The sequence below is a fragment of the Pelmatolapia mariae genome, linkage group LG6 (assembly GCF_036321145.2).
Source record: "Pelmatolapia mariae isolate MD_Pm_ZW linkage group LG6, Pm_UMD_F_2, whole genome shotgun sequence".
Taxonomy (NCBI): domain Eukaryota; kingdom Metazoa; phylum Chordata; class Actinopteri; order Cichliformes; family Cichlidae; genus Pelmatolapia; species Pelmatolapia mariae.
In genome coordinates, this window is record NC_086232.1 from 14395997 (window position 1) to 14418437 (window position 22441).

A 22441-nucleotide genomic window follows, 5' to 3' on the forward strand; every position below is an offset into this window, starting at 1 on the left:
GACCTGAAATATCATTAGATTATAACGCCATCGAATATTACATATCAGTGAAAGGGAAACTTCTACTATTACGAGTACACTGGAAGTTGAAATTTGATTCACATGTGATGACAACCAGGTGTGAGCAGGAGGACTCCAGACAGAAAGGTGTTGATGCTGATCAAGCTGGAATTGGTTATAGAACCATCTCTAAAGAGTTTGAACGTCACCAGTCCGCAGTCAAACAGACTGTATGCAGATGGACAAAATTTAAGAACAGCCGTCGACAGAGTTCAGTGCAAGAGCAAAAGTGGTAGAAATGCTGTCGACAGACCTGACGTGCACAGTTTATGTGAGTAAATCCAGTCTGAAGCTGTTTTGTACAAAGAAAAGGACAAAAATGCCTCTAAAACAATGTGCAGGACTGATCAAAAGTTACCTGAAGTGTTTAATTGTAGCTTATTGCTTCACAAGCAATAGTTTTACCTCTGCACACCACCACAGTGGATGTTAAAAACAATTGAGATCTGATTGAAGTGCAGCCTTTTGTCTTTAATTCAGGGGTTACAACTGTTTATGAATAACAGCTATTTTTATACACAGTCCACCATTTTCACATGCCCAAAAGTTACTGGACAGTTGAGTGACAAGCAGCCTTATGGTTGTGAGTCCTGTTCCCTCAGTTAGTCATGACAAGTTAAGCTCATGACAGGAGTTGGTTCCCAGCGTTGTTCATCTTCTTCTTGGTAGTCGTTCACTGGAACTCTCGATATAAGGCCCAAAAATATGTTGAAGTCAAGAAGGATGAAAAATCAAAATAAGCCTGTCAGAGATAACCAAACCAACAATCTGGTAGATTCTTAAAATGTAGGAATGCACTGACCAGCTCATTAACATCACAAGACTTGAAACCTGAGACCATGGAAGACAACTGAAGTGGATTGCTAAATTCTTTCCTTGGTAAAGAAAACCAACTAGGAACATTATCAAGGATGTAAATGAATCATTGTCAAGGCCTACAGTCCAGAGACACCTTTACAAGGTGAAAACCAGGGGTTATACTCAAGAAGAGGAAAGCCAGGTAAGAGACATACAACATCTAAAAGAGCCTGCACAGTTCTGAGTGCATCTCAAGGGAGGAAACACAATATTTTGGTGACGTCCATGGTTTCTGAAATAGCCTCTGAAAATGTTATTTTATTAAAAAGAAAAAGTCTTATTCCTGAACAGTTAATGCTATACTTTAAAGCTTAAAGCTGAAAGTCCGACCTTCAATTGCATCTCGATTTTTTGATTTTTTTGTAAGTGATTGTTCGAATACTTATGGACTGTATTGTATGTTTTCCTCACACAAACATGTGATTTTTGCTCATTTTCCTCAACAAATAAATTAGAAAAAAAGAATAGAAAAAAATCAGCAAGTCTGAAATATTTATCAAAATATTTAAATATGTAAAATGTTTGTTTCATTCGTTCAGTTCTCTTTTTCACTTAGGACTTAGAGCAGGGGTCCCCAATCCCAGTCCACAAGGGCCGGTGTCCCTGCAGGTTTTAGATGTGTCCTTGATCCATCACAGCTGACTTAAACGGATAAATTACCTTCTCAACATGTCTTGAAGTTCTCCAGAGGCCTGGTAATGAACTAATCATGTGATTCAGGTGTGTTGACCCAGGGTGAGATCTAAAACCTGCAGGACACCGGCCCTCGTGGACTGGGATTGGGGACCCCTGACTCAGAGGATTAATCTGATAATGTTTCAGCTTATAGTTCCAGAGAAATCTAAACAATGGCAGCTGCATGGCTTCTTTGTTTACTCAGACATTATTTTTTGTAGGAATAAAGAGTTCATACGACAGAGAAAGTTACTGGCAGAAAGTACACCTCATGCAAAGAAACTATCTTACACAGGAAGTAGCAGCTCACAGTTGGCCCACAAAACAATGCACGTCTTTAGCCAGAGTCCTATTATTCTGAACAAAAACCTCATGTGCTTTAGATGTTTTGGTTTAGAGGCCACATAAGTAGATTTGAGGATATAAAAAAATGTAGTCTCCTTCTTTAACCGCCATCCTTTTTCTTCTCACAGGGCATTCGAGGAATTGATGGGGCTCAGGGTTCAAAGGGAAATATAGTAAGTAATATAAAAGCTGAAGACCCCAGATCTATATTGATCTGTTCTGATGACATCATGTCTCTTCTGTGACAGGGGCCGCCAGGAGAAGTAGGAGCACCTGGACAGCAGGGCAACCCTGGAATCATTGTAAAAGCAGTGAACATACACTCACAAATGTAACTCAGCTGCATACATGTATGTAAGGAAATGCTAATCCTCTGTCTCTGCTCCAGGGTTTTCCTGGTCCTCAGGGGTTAGTAGGGCTGCCAGGAGAAAAAGTAAGAGTCTTTTACTTGGATTCTTTCCTCAGAGCAAAGAGAATCTCAGTTGACTGACTCATCTTTGTCTCACAGGGTCCTCAAGGGAAGAAGGGGATGAGAGGCTTGCCAGGAAATGACGGGCCCCCAGTCAGTAAATGCACACTTGTATTTCTTTACTTTTGTGATCGCTTGTGACATGATGCACTCCCTCAACTTCACACATCGTCTTGTCTACAGGGTCACCCTGGACGAGAAGGTACCCCGGGAGAAAAAGGACTGCCAGTAAGTTTGTTGTCTCTGTTGAGGATTTATGTTGTTTTCATGGTGTTACAACTGACTATAATATGTGAATATGCTCATTTCTAGGGTCCTCCAGGTGTCCAAGGGCCTGTTGGATACCCTGGGCAACGAGGAGTTAAGGTAGAAAATGCAACCTGGTTTGGAGATATATGGATATATGGATCCATTAATTTGTATATTTCTGGATATATTAAAAGGCAGAGTGAGGTTTCCAGTTGGTAGGGTTAATCTTATGTGTATGTAACCACATGATATCAGTATCAACTTGACACTACAGCAACGCTGGCAAAGGAAACTTCTCTGTGAAGATATATGAAGTTCTAAAAAGAAAACATTTTTACAATTAAGTGAATTTATAGCATACAATATCCACAATATCAAAACTGCATGCCTGATATAGTGTAGGTCCAACTTATGTTGCCAAAACAGACTCATCAAAGCATGGACTTCTCTGACCACTGAGTCTTGTAACTTGCGAGTGGGTTGTCCGAGAGTAAAATCCCACTGAGGTCTTAGGAATTTGAAATAAATTCAATTTTATCACAACAGTTGCGTCAAGGCACTTTATATTTTAAGGTAAAGAACCTACAATGACAGAAAACCCCAATCAGATACGAGCACCTGCTTGGCGACAGTGGGAAGGAAAAACTTCCTTTTAACAGGGAGAAACCTCCAGCAGGAGCAGGCCCTATGTAACAACAGATGGGGAGGCAGACAGGACAAAAGACAATTAATAAGAACTAATGATAAACACAGAGAGTGAACACTTGTGATGTTCCTCAGTCTATTCCTAAATAATCTGTAGCAGGAGGCATTACCCTGTTTAAAGAGGCCATTGTTATTAGGGACTACATCTGCCATGAAGGTGTGTATGTGGTCTATAACCATGTACAGGGAAGTGGTACTCGCCAAAGTAATATCCACATGAATGCCAAGGTTTCCGAGCAGAACATTGTTTCCTGCTGCTATCTCTGCCCCAGGTAAACAACACACACTGAGCATGTGCAATGTAAATCAAAACATGACTCATCAGAGCAGCCCTTATCTCAATGCTCCACTGTCCACCTCTGACGCTCATGTGCCCGTTGTAGCAGTGGAGAGGGGTCAGCACGGGTACTCTGAAAGGTTTATGCAGCTCTGTAAGCCGCAAGCTGTGATGCACTGCATGTTCTGTCACCTTTCTGTCAGAGCCAGCAACGTGTTTTTGCTGCAGTTTGTGCTACTGTAGCTCTACGTGTGCATTTATGTGCCATGGGCGCCGATGACTCAATCGCCGGTTCCCAGTTTGTCCCTTCCTGGAACACATTTGGAAGGTATTAAGGAGTGCATGCTGGGAACACGCCACAAGACCTGCTGCTACAGAGATGCTCTGACCCAGTCATCTCAGTTTGACCCTATGAGTGACTCAGGTCCTCACCGTTTTCTCCTATTTTTGCTTCCAGCACACCAGCTTTAAAAACAGATTGTCCAGGCGCTGCGAGAGGAATCAGTTTTTACTATTGTGACTGTTTAGGATTTGTCAGCGCACTCAAAATGTATTATTCTTCCACATTGGATTTCACCATATGCTAAAGTCAGGAACAGCCAACTGTGACATTGTATCATGTGTTCTCTGTTTACTTGTTGACTTCCAGCTTTGTTGTCTATCTTCCTGTTTGACAGGGAGCAGATGGGCTCAGAGGTTTAAAGGGCAGCAAAGGAGAGAAGGTAACAAAGACAGAGAAACAGCGCAATCTGTCCTAAAATACAGTATACAATTTATTTGTTCCAGAACCATCTGTGGTTTTATCCTGTCTGTTAAATTATCTGGACATTCCTTTGTCTTCCTGTCTCCTCTCCTTTGCTGTGGCTGCAGGGAGAGGATGGTTTTCCAGGGGCCAAGGGGGAGATGGGGGCAAAGGGGGATGTTGGGGACAATGGAGCACCAGGGTCTCGAGGCGAAGATGGACCTGAAGGTCCCAAAGGCCAGTTGGGTCCCCAGGGGGAGGCTGGACTTATTGGTATTCCCGGAGAGAAGGTACAGAGCAAATCATAGCTGATCAGTAAAAGTATCAGTGAATAATCCTAACTCATATTGCACAACATGTATTAGGAGTCATACTGCCTCTCTTTTTAGGGTAAACTGGGAGTACCGGGACTGCCAGGATTTCCAGGGCGACAGGGGCCGAAGGTGAACTAAACTGAATGAAAGTAAACCAGATGTTGATGATATAATGTACGCAAAGCAAATCTGTGCATCTTTTTCCTCCTAGGGATCTGATGGGTTTCCTGGTTCAGTGGGAGCTTTGGGAGAAAAAGGGAAAAAAGTAAGTAGAGGGTTTGACATCGTGATTATATTTTCTGTGAAGAATTATGCTTTTTCCTTCAATATTCTGCTTTTGTCCTCTAAATCAGGGCCCTGCAGGACAACCAGGAAGCGCAGGCCAGAGGGGACCAAATGTGAGTGTCATCTCAAAACAGATATTTGAGTAATGGGTGCCAGAAAGGACACGGTCAAGGATGCCATTGTCTCACTTTATATCGGGGTCATTCTGGCTCAAATCAGCACGGGCTTTCTGCTTGAATCTTTCATTTCCATAAAAGTTTTATGGTGCAAAAATAAATATGATGATTTTGGTGAAATCTTTGCTTCATATATCAAATAGTTTTCAAGGCATTTTTTTTTTTTTTAAATTGACCCATTTTCAGGCCTTTTCTTCTCTCATTGAAATCTGCAGCAATGTCTGAACATGAGTATCTCAAAAACTATTAAAGATAAAAGCCTGAATATTTCTGTGGCCTTTCTTACCATCAAGATGAATCAGACTCTGTGATTTGAAACAAATATTAAAGTTTTGGCTAGTTAAAAAGTGAAGCAAAAAAGAAATCCTGCACTCTTGCAAAGTCCTACATTGGAACATAGACTAATAAAAAGGTTTAATATTGCAAAAGACAATTAGTGGCGATTTCTGAATAGCATGTATTTGAATTTCACAGTACTGTAAAGTAAAAGATGTAAATACTTTATTCTAAATTCTTAGTCACAAATGAAGAAAATGCTATAATGTTTTTAATATAAATTGAAGTGGGACAAGAAAATTGGCTGATTTGATCATAGACTGTATAATTTTGTTCTTTTTTTTGTAACCTTTTTTTGTACGTCTTCAGCTACAGCCTGCATTGAGGAGACCGTTTTATCAACATATCCCATCAGCTGCAACATCACTGAGTTTTCACAAAGCAGCAATCATCAGAATCAGCCCTCATTTTGAACTTATTTTGACCTCATTTGCAAATTTCTGTGGCTGTATGTTGCACAGATATTATGGCAGTGACAAAATCTCTCCACAGAAAGATCGACATATAAACATCTGAAAGCACTACCTTTGTAGTAAAACTGGTACATTGCCGCTCCCACATTTATGGACACACTGTTCAGAAAGATGCAGCACATCTCCATTCAGATAAAATCTGATGCATGAAGAATTTTACCATCACATCTGCACATCTTCACATCTTTCCCAAAATGGTTTCTTCTCCTGTCCTCTCCTCTCTTGAAAGAAATTGAGCCATACTGTATAGAAAATATGGTCATCACCATGGTGATGTCACCAATCGGTTTGTGAAGCCCAGTTTTACAACATCAGTGTTTTTGTCATTCCCATGCTCCAGAGTGTAAAGAGTGTCGATTCATCAGCGATCAAGCCTGGTTAGCAAAATTCTGAATTTATGGGTGAAGAGCATAGCCACATGTATCTGCTAATTAGGCCAAACAAGCATCAGACACAACAAACACAGGCGAGAGAGACAGTTTAGTGACTCAGATTAGAGGAGTTTAAGACTGGCAGAAAGCTCACTGCTACAGCTCCCAGCATTTGCACATCTGTCAAAGGTGTGCAGAAAGGCTGTGACCCTAACTTTAAGCCTTCAAAATGAATTAAACAGGTGAATTATCAAAAACTCCAAGCCTTTACAGTTGTCATGAAGGACTAAATTAGCTATAGAGGCAAAAAAAAACCCCAACTGTAATTGAAGCTTTAAATATGGTTACATCTGCTCTAAATTTATTCACTGGCCCACTTTAACAGGAAGTCTCTAGTGGCTGTTGAAAAAATTACATTTTGGCACTTCCCCATTGACTTTTTTGTTTTTGAGCCTCACAGGTTGCCACTTGCCCAGCAGTAATGTACACACATCTGCAGATGCACTGATTATCTTCCTTCTCAGATCTGTACAGGTTTGTGTGCCCTAACTTTGAAGTTTCTTCTTTGGCAGGGTGCACGAGGTGCCAGGGGAGCGAGAGGGCCTACTGGTAAATCAGGAGAAAAGGTTTGTTGACTGTATTGTTAGCCAATGGCAAAATCCTGTCACCATGGTTTAATATTTCTACCCATTACCGCCTCCATGTTCTTCTTCTCTCTTATATTTTCATAGGGTGCTTCAGGACATGATGGCCCACCAGGACCATCTGGAGAAAGGGTAAGAAAAATACTTTTAACATATAATATACACTTATCTTTAGATTTTGCTGTTTATAGACTATTTTCTGTTTTTTAGGGACCTCAAGGGCTACAAGGAAGGAATGGAGAACCGGGACCTAAAGGAGCAGTTGTGAGTGCAGTACAGAGATATGTAGACACATTCACAAAATTTCACACAAACAGTGATGTGAAAAAAAGTTTTTTTCTCAGGAGTGTATGCAGTCCTGTGAAAAAATAAGTACACCCCATGATTCAGAACCGCTTTCAGCAGCAATAACTTGAAATAATCATTTTCTGTATGTCTTCATTAGTCTCTCATAGGATTGTGGAGGAATTTTGGACCACTTTTCTTTACAGTTTTGCTTTAGCTCATTGAGGTTTGCGAGCATTCATTTATGAACAGCTCTCTTAAGGTCCCAATATAGTATTTCAACTAGATTCAGACGTGTTGTTTGACCAGGCCATTGTAACACCTTGATTCTTTTGTTTTCCAGCCGTTTTGTTGTAGATTTACTGCTGTTCTTTAGATCGTGGTCGTGTTACATGACCCAGTTTCAGCCAAACTTCAGCTGTCACAGATTATCTCATATTTGATTCTAGAATAGTTTGACAAACAGAGGCGTTCATGTTTAACTCAATGACTGCAAGATGCCCAGGTCCTGTGACTGTAAAATAAGTCCAGATCCCCAGCCCTCCATCACTGCGTTTGACAGGTGGTATGAGATGTTTGAGCCGATATGCTGTATTTGGTTTTCCCCAAACATGGCGCTGTGCGCATGTGTCATAGCCAAACATCTCCACTTTGTTCTCAATATTGTTCCAGAAGTCTTCTGGTTTGTTCTGATAAAACTTTGCAAACGTTCTTTTAGAAAGTCATGAATGTTAAGATGTAACCTGTTAACTGAGGCCTGTAGAGTCTAACCTTGGGGTGAATTTGCTAGGACATCCACTCCTGGGAAGATTGTGGTATTATGTTAACGCATATCCAAATGCACCAGACCATTAAACTACCAAAACATCTGCTTTTATAGAGGTGCTTGTGCTTGTTGATGATCATTTAATCAAGCGCATTCGATTACCCGCTCCTGATTGCTCTTTATCCTCTTATATCCTGTGGAAGCATTAAGAGTGCATTTAGTTTTTCACGGGACTGCAAATGGTGCTGTGGAGACTTTTTTTGACATAGATGTACATTTAGAACTGATTCATTGCTGTTTACAACTTCTTCTTGTAAGAAAAAAATAGACCAAGTTAGGAGGAAACCGAGTTTGTAGATCAAGCTGAAATTCTGTACAGTAAAAAAAACCAAACAAACAAAAAAATAGTTTTGGCTAAAAGATGATTTGACCTCTAAGTGATTATTTGATATTCTACAATTCCAAATTATTACCAGGTTCATGACTTGTCTAAAAGGTTGAAGGTGAAGGGTATTTTACCACCTCATATTTAACTTCCTGAGCTCCTGTTCATTTCTCACCAAGTGTCTCTGTGTGTAGGGTCCAGCTGGGAAAGATGGGCTTCCAGGTCACCCAGGTCAAAGAGGAGAGCCGGTGAGTGAGGTCATGGGTCATGGGTTAAATATGTTCTTTTTGTCTCCCCACACACAAAAACTCATCAGAACATGCTTTATTTCCATATTTTCTATGCTGCAGGGATTCCAAGGAAAGACTGGACCCCCAGGACCGTCAGGTGTGGTGGGCCCTCAGGTAAGCATGAAAGTGTGAATCCTTACTCTAATTTAGTATATCTTCTTCTTCATGTGCTGAATGTTTTCATTGGTATTATTGAGCCAGTAACATTGTTATATTTTTTTTCAGGGCAAATCAGGAGAGCCCGGTCCACCAGGGGACCGAGGTCACCCAGGAGCACCAGGTGTACCTGGAGAGCATGGTTTACCTGGGACTGCTGGGAAGGAAGGTGGAAAGGTCAGTCCACATTCTCAGGTCCACAGTGTATGATAGAAATACAACGTATGCTTCAATTTCACTATGCTTTTCATTTCCTCTCAGGGGGACCCCGGTTTACATGGGACATCTGGGAAAAATGGACCTCCAGGCATGAAAGGGTTCAGAGGGAGCAGAGGAGCCCCGGGCATTATGGTAACACACACACATTAATATTTAGTTCTTACTTTCTTAAGATTAGGAATAATATAAGATATAAATTCAAAATGATGTGTGATATTTCCAGGGACCTCCTGGTCTGAAAGGTGGATCGGGACCTCGTGGATCACCAGGAGCCATAGTGAGTCTTCAGCATGTCTTCTGGTTTTCTGTTTGTTGCATAGTTATAAAGTAGAATATTTCAAACATTTTAACCATTTTTGCTAGACTGTGATCAGGTGATTTCCGATTCACACATTCACTATAAAAAATTAAACATAGACAGAAATGACACAATGGAGAGAAACCACTTGAGAAATCTTGAATGCAAACCCAAGTATCAGAGTCAAGCGTGGTTAGTAATACCAGCAGATCTTAATGCAGTCCTACATTAGCTAATGGCACAGCTGTTACCCCTTTTTTGCTTCCCCTTGGTAAATCACACTCGTGGCGCACTATTTAAGCTGATAGATACAGTCGCTACTGCCTGTGCAAGCCACTTTGTAAACCCCCTCAACCCTTGCTGACAATCAAAGTAATGTCCATTGTTCTGTCAGGGATTCTTGCTGTTGCTTTCCTGCTTTTTGGCAGAATATACTGACAAACATAATTTGCTGCAGATGGATAAAACAGTCCGATCTCGACTAAAATGGTCCTGAGAGAAATGGTGACTGTATGACAAATACTCTCCTTTCCCTATAAAAAGCTAATCATTTTCTTTAAAACAGCCAAACCAGAAAACATCAAGCCATTCATGTTGCTGCCCTAGCAAGCACAGTTTATAGCTCCAATGTGCATGTGTGGTTGAAGTAAAACCTAAAAAGAAAAAGCCAAAAGCACTTTTCAAATAGTATTTGGCATATATGTTATTTATGTCAAGTGCTATTATTTTCCTACAATGACTTAAAATAAAAAACTGTTTTTTAAGCATTCAAGTTTCAGCATGGTGTGCTGATTGTTTCTAGGGGCCAACGGGTGAGAGGGGCCCTCCAGGACCAGCTGGTGCCATTGGACAGCCTGGTAGGGCCGGAGCAATTGGAGGACCTGGACCAATGGGAGAGAAGGGGGAGCCTGTAATTACATCTAATCTTCTATGTTCTTATATTATATTTGCCCATTTGGTCCATTTTCATAAGCAGCATGGATGAAAAACAAAGATCCATCAAAGTAGTCTGTCTTTGGTTGGACTGTTAGTTTTTACTATTGATATGTTGTGTGCAGAATAACATGAATTAAATGTGTGTATTTGTGTCCCAGGGAGAGAAGGGTCCAATAGGACCGGCAGGTCAGGATGGGGATCAGGGACCTGTAGGGATGCTTGGGGCAATGGGCACTGCGGGACCTGCAGGAGAGGACGGGGATAAGGTAAAACCAAATGCACCTGTATGAGCTGGAGGGGATGGGTGAGTATGTGTCTGTACTGTTGTTATAAGCTGTGTCCTCTGTATGTGTCCACAGGGAGAGCAGGGAAAACCTGGACAGAAAGGCAGCAAAGGAGACAAAGGAGAAGGAGTGAGTCTGGAGCTGCAGACGTACATACTCATTAGTGCCCAAAAATATGATCATAAATGTTTGTTTCATCTTCCCTCTCTCCTTACAGGGGCCTCCAGGGCCTACTGGCCCCCAGGGGCCGATAGGTCAGCCAGGACTTCCAGTGAGTTTGCTTCTCTCATTTTTTTTCGTTTTGAGGGTTTTGAAAATTGAAATGTCTCAATTTACACTGTCAGTGTCAGTTCTTCAGCTAGCTTTTCACTTTGTAGTTTTTTATTTACCGTGGTGTGTATTTCATGATGAAACTGTATTATATTCTTACCAGTAGTATGGGTACCAAACGTCTGACCTATAAATAATTTACCCATCAGATCAATCCCTTCATAAATTATTTCCATTTGGTACTTTGTACTGATACTTCACAGTTTGTTGTCTCTCTCAGTCAAACAGGTTTAGTAGGAATTACATCATTTCAGAAAGTTAAATACACAATTTCAGTCGTAAAGACATTTCTCACTCTCTCCTGCATACCAGGGTCTAGATGGTTTGCCAGGTCCTCGGGGCCAACAGGGCATGTATGGCCCCAAAGGAGATGAAGGTCCCAGAGGCTTCAAGGGCTCTACAGGACCAATAGGATTACAGGTAAGACTCTTATTTTTTGAAGGCAAACAATAAAATCTGCACTCTCATCATATAATGCTGTATAATGCATAATGCTTCGGTGGTGGCTGTGGCTCAGGTAGGTGGTAGAGCAGATCAGCTACTGATTGGAAGGTTGGTGGTTCGATCCTTGGCTTCCCTGGTCTGCATGTCAAATATCCTTGGGTAAGATACTAGCCCCAAGTTGCCCTCCGATGCGTTCATTGGAGTGTGAATGTAGATTAGTTTGCACTAGATTAGTTTGTGTTTAGAAGTGCTTGTGTGAGTGGGTGTGAATGGGTGAGTGAGGCATGTTGTATACAGCGCTTTGAGTACTCCGGGAGAGTAGAAAAGCGCTATATAAGAATCAGTCCATTTACCATTTATGTGTTCCCCAAGGGCATGCCTGGCCTACCAGGAGAAAAAGGCGAGAGTGGCCATGTGGGACTGATGGTGAGCTCTTAATCTGTTTTATTATTTGCCACATTTTTTCCACTCCATTTTCTATAATCAGTAAACTTGTTTCTGTCTCATCACATGATTTAGGGTCCACCTGGACAACAAGGACCTTCTGGTTCTCAAGGACCTATTGGGGGGCAGGTAAGTCTCACAGACATATTTGTGGATCTGCATTTAGTCAAGCGCTTGATTTACGTTTTGATGAAATTAAAAAGTCTCTGTGGTGAACAGGGGCCACCTGGTCGTCCCGGGATGATTGGGCAGCCAGGTGTTGTTGGAGAGAAGGTAAAGAAAATAACAAATAAAACAGCTTTTAGATATTGATGCTCTTTCCAGATGATCTTACACCTAATTTGCCTTCCCTCTTAGGGTGAGGATGGTGAGGCAGGTGATCCTGGACCAGTTGGTGTTTCAGGAAAGCCAGTGAGTTTGTTTGCTTTTTGGAAGGCACAGACATCTTTTAATCCATTTATAATACTTCATCTTTTTCTCTTTTCCTTTGACATACCCAAGATGATCACTTACTCTGTTCTTTTGATGTTTTAGGGAGCAAAAGGAGAACAAGGGGAGAAGGGAGATACGGGTCCTTCAGGAATGTCTGGTCCTCCAGGAGCTAGAGGCACCCCAGGGGAGGATGGAGCCAAAGGCAATGCTGTAAGCGACATTCATGACAAAAAAAACCTTACTATTTAAGTGTTTATATGTATTATAATACTAGTCAACCCAAACCACTGTAATACACTATGAAAATCTTTGATTGCCTGATTACGTTTAATATAGTTTGTGGTACCCTAACATTATTCCCTTCCTATACTGTTTAATGTACTAGACAAGCAGGAAATATACTCCTACTCCAACCACTTGTTGGAAACCTGTTCAATTGGTTATTAACACAATCTTTTCACATATTCAATGATCCAGTCACATGTCGGGAACTGTTGGGAAGTGCATTTAGGCATGTAGAACTGAGCATCAGAATGGATAGCAAAAGTGATCTAAGTGACTTCGAATGTAGATTTGTTGATGGTTCCAGATAGGCTGGTATTAGGCTGGAGTATTTCAGAAACTGCCAGTCTACTGGGATTTTCACACACAGTCATCTCCAGAAAAGAATGGTCTGAAAAAGAGAAAATATCCATCAATGCCTTGTTGATGCCAAAAAGAGAGAATAACCAGAGCTCATATGAAGACAACAATAACTCAAAAAACTACTTGTTACAATCAAGGTATTCAGTAGAGCATCTCTTAATGCACAACAGATCAAACCTTGATGAATATGGGCCTCAGAAAGAACTATAAAAATAAGGCTAGCAAAAAAAGCATTTAGCAATTAGCTAAAGCCTTTAACGACTAGCTTAAGACTTTAGATACAGTAGCTTCACAACGTAGTGCTGTATTTAATATCCATAATATATAAACAGTCAGAAAATCAAAGTAAAGTCAAATTAAGCAAGAAAAATTGGGCTACGGAACATTTCAAGGAGTATTTCATAAAGAATAGAACATGATTAAAAAGAGAAATAATCTCTCTTTAAAACATAAAAGTGTTGTATACTTTGTAGCGAATGCACTGTTTCTGTAGTATAGTACATGATTCAATCATTTATGAAATACACTCTATGATGTACAACATATTGCTGTAGTAGCGCTTCTCCTTCACTCTCCGCAGGGTCCTATAGGTCTGACTGGGGACCTTGGACAGCAGGGAGAGCCTGGACCCAACGTGAGTGTCTGCTCTTTCTTTTCTTCTTCTTCCTTCTCTTCTGTTTCATCTATCGTCCACATTCTGTTTGATGCATCCACTTTACAGAACAAAGACTCACCAAAAAAGAGCTTTCTAGGATAAAAAGTCATTATTTTTTAAAGGACTTCAGTGTTTCATCTTTCTCGGTTGCATTGCACTTGCAGTTTCCTGGAATTTGAATTAATTCAAACTAAAATGTTAAAAATTTATGAGGACCCATAGAGAGGGAGATGTGGAATAAACCAAACTTTGAAATTACATCCGAGCTAAATTTGAAAACACCAGGCAAACATATATTTTAGATGATCTGTGGAGAAACAAAGGTCCTCGCGAGCTCATTTAAGAACTCATATATTACCACTGGAAACTAAAGTACATAAAATCCTCATTATGTAACATCTTTGTAGTTGTTGTTTTCTCAGTCAGACGTCTACCAGGCTAGTTTTTTTCTTCTTTTTTCCCCATTTTATTGCTTTGAAAGCTGTTATGTGTTCCTCTGCCCACAATCTTTGTTTCCCCATCAGGGTGTTGATGGCCTCTCTGGATCTAAAGGAGACACAGGAGATCCTGGAAAACTTGTAAGCTGTAGACTGCTGTATGAACACAAAAGAAAACGCAACATAATGACCGACCATCTAACCTTTTTCTTTAAATGTACCAGGGACCCCCAGGGGCACCCGGGGAACCTGGACCATCTGGACCTCCAGGGCGAAGGGTTTGTCTGTTTTTGTTATGATGTTCTTTTGTCTGCATGCAGAAACCTCATTTTCTATTTACTGTTAAAGCTGAAGATTAAAACTTCTGCTGTTGGGCAGAGGTTGGGAGTATTTTTGCTTAATACATTCTCACTGTGCGTATGTGTGTGTGTGTTTGTGCATGATTGCACCTGTATGACAGATTCAGGTTAAAATGTTTTAAAATGTTGTTCTCCAGGGCCACATGGGGAAACCAGGAAAGGAAGGAAAAGCAGGCCTGAAAGGAGCGAAGGTGAGAGTTTGAAACAAGTCTTTCAATAATAACTTCTAAATACTGGCAGTGCTTGAAAGCTGACTTGCTTTCTGTCACTGCAGGGTGCTCTGGGATTGGAAGGTCCCATTGGGAAGATGGGCCCTGTAGGAGCCCAGGGGCATCCTGGCAAGCCTGGTCCCCAGGGTCTGAGAGGGATCCCCGGGCCTGCAGTGAGTTAATTTAGGAAAAGCACAGAAGGAGTGAGTAAAGCACGAAATACATGATGTTTCAATCATTTCTGTGTCTCTCTTTCTTTCAGGGTGAGCAGGGTTTAAATGGACCACCAGGCCAGACAGGACCACCAGGTCCCATGGTAAGATAACCCATCAAGATAAGATAAGATAAGATAAGATAACCTTTATTAGTCCCACACGTGGGAAATTTGTTTTGTCACAGCAGGAAGTGGACAGTGCAAAAGTTATGAAGCAAAAATTAGAATAAAATAAAATAAGAATAAATACAGTACACAACTGTACAGAATAGAATAAAATAAAATACTATATACAGTAGAATAAAATAGAATAAAATATACAATAAGATAAAAATAGAATACAAATGCTATCAAATAGCAAATCTGAGAAGTTTTCAACAAAATCACGCTTCCATCTTGCATTAAAACCACAGTTTGATGTTTTTGCAAAACAGACATTATTCTAAAGAGAATTTAAATGAGAAAATACCCAGTTAACATCAGTTAACTTAGACCAAAACTTCTGGTCTCAGATTTGCTTAAAAACCTTTCATCTAATTAGAAATCCCAGTCTTCAATTAATTCAATACAAAATACTACATAGAGTGCACTATACAGGTCATCGGATGTTCAAGATGGGCTTTACGTCTACCAACAACTGCTCACACTGCCAAACCAATTCACTGGACAATTATATCCACGCTCTTTGGTTCTGTCCACCAGTTCAGAAGTTTTGGCGTGAGATATGTGAAGACTTATCGAAGTGTCTGAAATGTAACATTCCAACTTCTCCTTTAGTGTGTTTGTTGGGCAGCTTAGATAATGTCACTTCAGAAAAGAATATAGCCCACATGGTTTTCACTGCCCTATGCATAGCCAAGAAAACAGTCCTCATGAACTGGAAAAATAAAAATAATCTTAATTCTAACCAGTATAGAAATTATCTATTAGATTACATTAGTCTTGATACAGCCTCTGCCACCACATCAGATCAATTGCTCTGGGCTCCTTTGATCAGCTCCATCACCTAGTGGGGGTGGGGGGTCATAGTTTGGTCCCACCTTCACTGTTGTGATTGGTGTGGGGGTAGGGACAGGCTTAGGGCGTCGGGGGGTTCCCCAGGAGCATCTTCCTTGGGGGGCTCAACCCGGGGTAGCGGTCATGGCCAATTAAGGGCTCTGTTGGCTCTTAGGTGACGGTTTCCTCGTGGCTGCGTGCAGCGGGGCTAGGGGAGGGTCTGTGCTGACGGACGTGGGTTACTGACCTGGTAGCCTGGCTGCCCCTGGGTGGGTCCGGGACGGGCGTGAGGTTTTGGGGGCGCTCCGTCTCTGGGCTGGGGCCCTGGCCGGGCCTCGGGGGCTCGGGTCCTGGTTGGTGTGTTGCTGGGGTTGTGGGCGGGTGGGTATATGGGGGCCCAGTCCTGGCGCAGGGCGCCGCCAGTGCATTGAGCCACCTGGGGGACTCTTCAACTGGTGGGGGAGGTTGTCACATCTTGCAGGAGCTTTCCTCTCCTCAGGAATTCTCTCTGCAGGAGGGGGAGATATAGGAGAGGTGGAGGAAGATCTCAGCCTGGGCGTCTATTGTCTTGTGTAGTCTGGAAGATGAGTGGATGATGGGGTGGGTGCAGTTTTCTCTGTAGTGGGGTCGGGTGGGCTGTCCCGGGCTCTGTGGGGCCGGGCGGCGCTGCTGCACTGGGCCCTGGTCCGGATGGGCCTGGGCCCCCTTTCCCTGGCGGGTTGCAGAGCATGGAGGTGCCTACTGGGGTCAGCGGGGGAGCTGGCCCCAGGGAGGGGTCACTTGCCCCTCCCTTTCTTCCCTCCCCATCTCCAGCTGCCTCCCTCTTCCCGCTCCACCACAATCACCCACACATGCAGGGCCTTGGGGTAGGGGTGTGTCACCAGGGTGCAGAGGAGGCATCCCCCCCTCTGTCCCCTTCTGGCTGCCTCTGCCTCAATTTTATCTCACAACTTAGACATTCACATTACTCACACTCTCATAACACATACATATAGGATCTTGGGGGTGGGCTCACAACACGGACTCCAAATTACCATCAGGGTGTACACCTCACCCCTGGCGTCATTGCCCACCTCTCAATTTTAAATACACGTAGACATTGAGGGCTATCAGGAGGGGCTATGCGCTTACCTGCTGCTCTCTGGCAGGTAGCTCCATGCCCTCCTGGGTTTTAATTGCACCTTAGAACACATATACATCAACACTACATATGAGCGGGTAGAGGGAGGTTTGGAGTCTTCTCACACCCCCGGTCTCTGCGGCCTGCTGGAGCGGGGGGGCTAGGAGGAGGAGTTGGCCGTCCGACTGGGGTTTGGTGTGTGGGGCCTCCCTGCTGCTGCGGAGTCGGGGCAGTCTGCTTCTCCCCACTGCAGGGAAAAGGGTAACACCACCTGGGTCTGGGTGCAGTTTCCCCCTCCAGGGGCAAGGGTACCTAGACCCGGTTCTTAGAGTACGCTTGGGGAGTGTGATTGTGTGTACAGCGTCTCTTTATGTCTGTCTCCACGTTGGTTGAGTGTGGAGTAATTGCCTATGAGAGCATGAGGGTGGGAATGGATGTTTGTATTTGAGTGTGCCTGTATGTCTGTGTCTATATGTCAGGTTGGGTATCAGACGCCACCTCTCTGGGGACATCTCAGGCCCTCCAAGGTTTGGAGGCCTATCTCCCCCCACCACTTCCCCTGCCGGTGGCAGACGCCCTCAGACATCGATGCGTTGGTGGTTCTTTGTGTCCGGGGGTGGGCGTCCGGGTACACACCGGCTCACTCCTTGGTGGCTGCTTATCGGGGCCTGGAACCTGGGGCTCGCTCGGGCCACTTCGGGGGTGGGGTGCCCTCGGCCTCTCGGCCTGGGGCTCGGTCACTCAGGCACAGCTGGCTGCCGGCGGAGCTCACGGGCACGTCACTGCAACCCCCCCTGGCTTCTGCTCCGCGGCTGCTGAGTGATCCCTCATCTGGGACTCTCCTCAGCTCTTTCTGGGACAGTGGCGCGGCTGCCCCTCTGTTGGTCTTCCTTGGTCTCTTGTGTTCTGGGGGCCTCTGGATGTCTGGAGTTTTGATCTCCTCCATACCTGCTTCATGCCCTGGAGGATGGGACTGTGGCCCCCCACACCCTCTAGCAGATCATTACATTAAGGAACCTTTTAAATACAAGCGCGCTCATGCTCACAGGTGTACACACAGGTGATCACACACACAAACTACACCCTTTTTGGCTCCTACCTCAAAGCACACTGTGCGCTGTCGATCTTACGTGCTGCACAATAATGTTTAATATTAAGTATGTAGTGTTATATTCCCATATATCATTGTGATGTTGTTTATTCTATTACTCTCGTTTTCTTCTGCTTGTTTTCTTTTTTCTTTCTCAACAGGTGATCCAGGTGATCGATATATGTATTTTTTGTCTGCTTATTTTGTTGGTTTTTGTTTTTTGCCCTTTATCCCCGTCCCTCTTCTCCGCTGTTTTTTTTTTTTGTTTGTTTTGTTTTTTCCCCCCTCTTTCTTTCTCCCTTTTCTTTTCCCCTGTCCCGTATCTAGCAAGTAAAAAAAAAAAATAAAATAAAATAAACAATAAAAGGTAAATCAAATGGACCATTACGGCAAGGCTGGGATGGTCCATTTGGTAAAGTAAATCCGTTGTGCATCTTTCTTCGCCTTTAGACAATAATTCTGATGGCAAAAGAACCAAACGGGACAGGTTTAAAAAAAAAAAAAAAAAAAAAAAGAGAAAATACCCAGACTCATATGTATATAGCACAGAAAACCGAACTATAAAAGTTAACATTACATTGCAATATAAAACACCTTGAGGCAACTGTTGTTGTGATTTGCGCTATATAAATAAAATTGAAGTGGATTGAATTGACTCATCGTTTCATCTCCTCAGGGTCCACCGGGTATAACAGGACTGAAGGGAGACCCCGGCAAGAAGGGAGACAAGGTGTGTTCATACTGTACTCACAAATATTCAAGTTATCCTTTACTGGGACTTTTCTTTGACCTCATCTCTGATATCTTTGTAGGGTCATGGTGGTGTAATAGGTCTGATAGGGCCACCAGGAGACATTGGAGAGAAGGGTGACAGAGGACTACCAGGAAACCAGGGATTACTGGGTCCAAAGGGAGATGAGGTGCTTAAAAAACGCTTGAACACACACTCCAACCAAGCAAATAACACAAGATGTGTAGAGATGTATCATGAAAGTCCAGTATCAAATCACGGAGACATCTAGATGGTGCTGTCACAGTTTTAGCTTTATGATGATATGCAAAGTATAAAGTTTGCTACAAACAATGGTTTTAGTATCTGTTTTTGATAGAGTGAATAAAGAACTGAAATTTGTCCAGTTATATAAATGTAAAGAAAATATATATTTAGTCCCTGAATGTTCTTATCTATTTCAGATATTATAATGTCATGATGTTACCTGGCAACCACCTTCCAATGGGATAAAATTACAAAATGTTATTATTTATGATAATAGTGATAATAATTACTATAACCACTTATAAAAGTATCACATCATTTTAATTTAATGACAGTAATATCTAATTTAGCAAATATTAAATTACATGTTTGACACATTAACTTATGAAGTCAAGTTTACTGTACTTAGACACTATATGAAAGGTTTAATGCCACATAATTATTGTAAATGTAGTTAAAGAGTGTCTTGGTATACTTTTTCAACCTTGAACAAAATCTTAGATACAAGTGTTTTATTCAGTGCTCTCAGCGTAAATCTCATTAAAATGACGTTAACGCCACAACCGCATTAACGCGGCAAATCTCCGTTAGCGAGTTAGCGCGGATCAGGGGTGGGTGGGGCTGCATGGTGCTAACGCGTTAACGAGCTAACCACGCTAATGCGTTGCTGATTTTGATGTTCTTTATATACAGTGAAAATCAAACAGGCATGTCAGAGCAAGCTGGAAACAGAGACAGTTCACCTTCAATGTAAAAGCTGCACCTTTTGAAGTGTGTAGCGCTAAACCAAAGAAACAACTTGCTTTAACAATAAGGACAATTCATAAATATTATAAGAACACATTTCTGTCACTTTTTATCACTGGATAAATTGTTGGTATGACTGATGATTGCTGACACTCTGATCTGTTTATTAACTACAACATGATCATTATTTTTAATGCCTATATACTTTTAATTGGTTTAAACAGATATCATATGGCATTAATCCCAAGCTTTCCAGTATTATTCTGATAACTAACTGCACATAAAAGGAATCTGCTGACTATGTTCACCCCACTGTGTAATATTAGGGTCCAGTTGGTCCATCAGGTCCTCCCGGTCCACCTGGTCCTACGGGTCTGTCTGTGAGTTTGCACGATTATTTTCCTACATGACTTATAAACACATAAGCATGGAGATTTCTGAAACAGTGCATCCGTGTTTCCTCTTTTTTGCTCTCTCATTTCTCTCACAGGGTGTGATTGGTCAGAAGGGGTCTAAAGGAAATCAGGTAACTCTGAGATTCATCATTTCACACAACTGAATTATTCAGTGCTATTATATTACACCATAACTACTCATAACTGAAACTGAAAGACTGATCATTTTGTGGCTTATTTAGGGTCCAATTGGTCCTAGAGGAGACACTGGGCCTGCAGGACCTCCAGGACTCCCAGTGAGTAATATTTAGTTCATTCAAGAACCTTATGACCTTTGTTTACTTTGCCATTGATCCGTGTGCATCTGGACTCTTCTTTTCTTTTTTTGTCTACTTCAATCCATTCTTCTTTCTGTCTTTTCATCTACTTTCATCTCAGGGACTACCAGCAGCTGGTGTGGTCCCTCTGCCACAACGAGGCAGAAGAAGGAGAAATCACTCCTGGGTGGATGGTGCTGCACTTGAAGATGAAGAGGATGGGGAGGAGGAGGAGGCCATAGATGGGGGAGAGGAGGAAATGATGCAAGGGGATCAGGCGGAGCAGGACAGCCAGCTAAACGAAAAGAAGGGCCAAGGCATGGAGGAAGTGTTTGCCTCTCTATCCTCAATGAAAGTTGAAGTAGAAGGTCTGCGCACCCCGCAAGGGACATATCACAGCCCCGCCCGCACCTGCAAAGAGCTTTGGCTTCTCCACCCAGATCTCCCCAACGGTACTTCATGAGTTTATGTTCTTGGCCATCTGTTGAGCACAGCTGTCTCATTTCAAGATAATCTGTAGATTTTTTCTGCTGCTTCTGTCTGCTGTGGCCTTGGCCCCCCTGAGGTCCTCTCTTTGTCTCTCTATCCAGGCGAATACTGGATAGATCCCAACCAGGGTTGCCATAGAGACTCCTTCAAGGTGTTTTGTAACTTCACCGCACAGGGAGAGACGTGTCTGTACCCCGACAAGAAGTTCCAGTCGGTTCGTTTACATAAATAACACAGTGTGCTATTTTTTTGGGAGCAATACGATTAACATTAAAAATAAGCAGGAGGCTGTATCAAAAGCTGCATGATGTAAACACTATTTAGTCATCACCAGTTTGCTGACTGTGTGAATTTGGAGGTGATTCTTTTGTTTGTCTGTTTTTAGGTAAAACTAGCATCCTGGAAAGGGGAAAAGCCTGGCAGATGGTACAGTCAATTCAGGAAAGGAAAACAGGTATAGTTTGATCATTATTGCACATATTTTTGGGGCTTAACACATCTGGATGAGTGCCAGTTGCAAAGCTTTAAAAGAAACTCTGAATTTTAGAGACACTTGGGGGCAGATTTACTAACAGACTGTGCCAGCACAAAATCCTCTTTTGGCGTAAGAAAAGCTGCTGCTGGTATTTACTAAAGACACACAGTGTCATTTTGCAACTGAAGGATGTTTTTGTAGCTGGCCTTTCCACATAAATATTTGTCTGGGATTCCCTTCCAGAGCTTAACATTTTGAGAGGATAGGATTTAAATGATTAAACATGATTTATTAAAGTTTGTAGCCTCACATTGAGTTAAATTAATACTGAAATAAAGCATGTCTTATTTTTTCACCTCATCCGGCTATGGCTTAGGAGTTAGACCAGATTATCTACTCATTAGAAGGTTGGTGATTCAATCCCTGGCTCCTCCAGTTTTCATGCCAAAGTTTTCTTGGGCAAATTATTGAACCTTGATGTACTGATTGGATTGTTGAATGTTAGCTAGAAAGCTAGAAAGTGCTCTGAGTGCTCAGGTAGGGTACAAAATGCCTATGTAAGGACCAGTAAATTTACTTGAAATACCATTAATTTTAAATAACAAAGAGAGAACAAGTTAGTTATAAGAACGAGTAAGGCAGATGGCTCAGAGCTGTGAGTCCTGTGCCAAAGCTTTGGCTGTCTAACTCAGAGTCCTCACCCTGCATGTTTAGACCCAAGCCCCACATATTTCTGGCTCTCAGTAACACTGGTGTTTTTATCAAACAGAGCTGAACTTAATTGAACTGTAGTTAATGCAGAGTGTAGGTGGGTGATGCCTGCAATGATGCAACTTGTCTTACAGACAGTCACGTTACTTTTTACAGTGAGCAGAGGTGCTTATAGTGAATCACGCTTATAGTCACATTTCTACACAGAAATCAGTACACAGTGAAAAAGTCTTTGACGCCTTTACTCAGAAGCACTCGCACAAAGAGTGACTTTAATGTCATTTTTTTTCTTAGTTGTTTTTAACATATTTTAATATCTGTTATATTCATGTCTAAA

At 42.2% G+C, this 22441-nt stretch overlaps 1 protein-coding gene across 1 annotated transcript in view; it reads left to right on the forward strand.

The window, feature by feature from the left end:
* The window catches only part of LOC134629005 (collagen alpha-1(XI) chain-like), a 46612-nt gene that overhangs the window by 20323 nt on the left and 3848 nt on the right, over positions 1–22441 (forward strand). Inside the window, exons 22-64 of the mRNA XM_063475879.1 lie at positions 2067–2111; positions 2187–2240; positions 2327–2371; positions 2447–2500; positions 2591–2635; positions 2720–2773; positions 4316–4360; positions 4509–4670; positions 4770–4823; positions 4906–4959; positions 5048–5092; positions 6908–6961; positions 7067–7111; positions 7190–7243; positions 8610–8663; positions 8766–8819; positions 8931–9038; positions 9123–9212; positions 9304–9357; positions 10181–10288; positions 10473–10580; positions 10674–10727; positions 10816–10869; positions 11241–11348; positions 11745–11798; positions 11892–11945; positions 12036–12089; positions 12174–12227; positions 12351–12458; positions 13474–13527; positions 14073–14126; positions 14210–14263; positions 14482–14535; positions 14619–14726; positions 14816–14869; positions 18650–18703; positions 18786–18893; positions 20044–20097; positions 20208–20243; positions 20355–20408; positions 20551–20881; positions 21020–21132; positions 21304–21372. Coding sequence (XP_063331949.1) covers positions 2067–2111; positions 2187–2240; positions 2327–2371; positions 2447–2500; positions 2591–2635; positions 2720–2773; positions 4316–4360; positions 4509–4670; positions 4770–4823; positions 4906–4959; positions 5048–5092; positions 6908–6961; positions 7067–7111; positions 7190–7243; positions 8610–8663; positions 8766–8819; positions 8931–9038; positions 9123–9212; positions 9304–9357; positions 10181–10288; positions 10473–10580; positions 10674–10727; positions 10816–10869; positions 11241–11348; positions 11745–11798; positions 11892–11945; positions 12036–12089; positions 12174–12227; positions 12351–12458; positions 13474–13527; positions 14073–14126; positions 14210–14263; positions 14482–14535; positions 14619–14726; positions 14816–14869; positions 18650–18703; positions 18786–18893; positions 20044–20097; positions 20208–20243; positions 20355–20408; positions 20551–20881; positions 21020–21132; positions 21304–21372 — 3123 coding nt within the window. The remainder of the gene's footprint in view (positions 1–2066; positions 2112–2186; positions 2241–2326; positions 2372–2446; positions 2501–2590; positions 2636–2719; positions 2774–4315; positions 4361–4508; positions 4671–4769; positions 4824–4905; positions 4960–5047; positions 5093–6907; positions 6962–7066; positions 7112–7189; positions 7244–8609; positions 8664–8765; positions 8820–8930; positions 9039–9122; positions 9213–9303; positions 9358–10180; positions 10289–10472; positions 10581–10673; positions 10728–10815; positions 10870–11240; positions 11349–11744; positions 11799–11891; positions 11946–12035; positions 12090–12173; positions 12228–12350; positions 12459–13473; positions 13528–14072; positions 14127–14209; positions 14264–14481; positions 14536–14618; positions 14727–14815; positions 14870–18649; positions 18704–18785; positions 18894–20043; positions 20098–20207; positions 20244–20354; positions 20409–20550; positions 20882–21019; positions 21133–21303; positions 21373–22441) is intronic.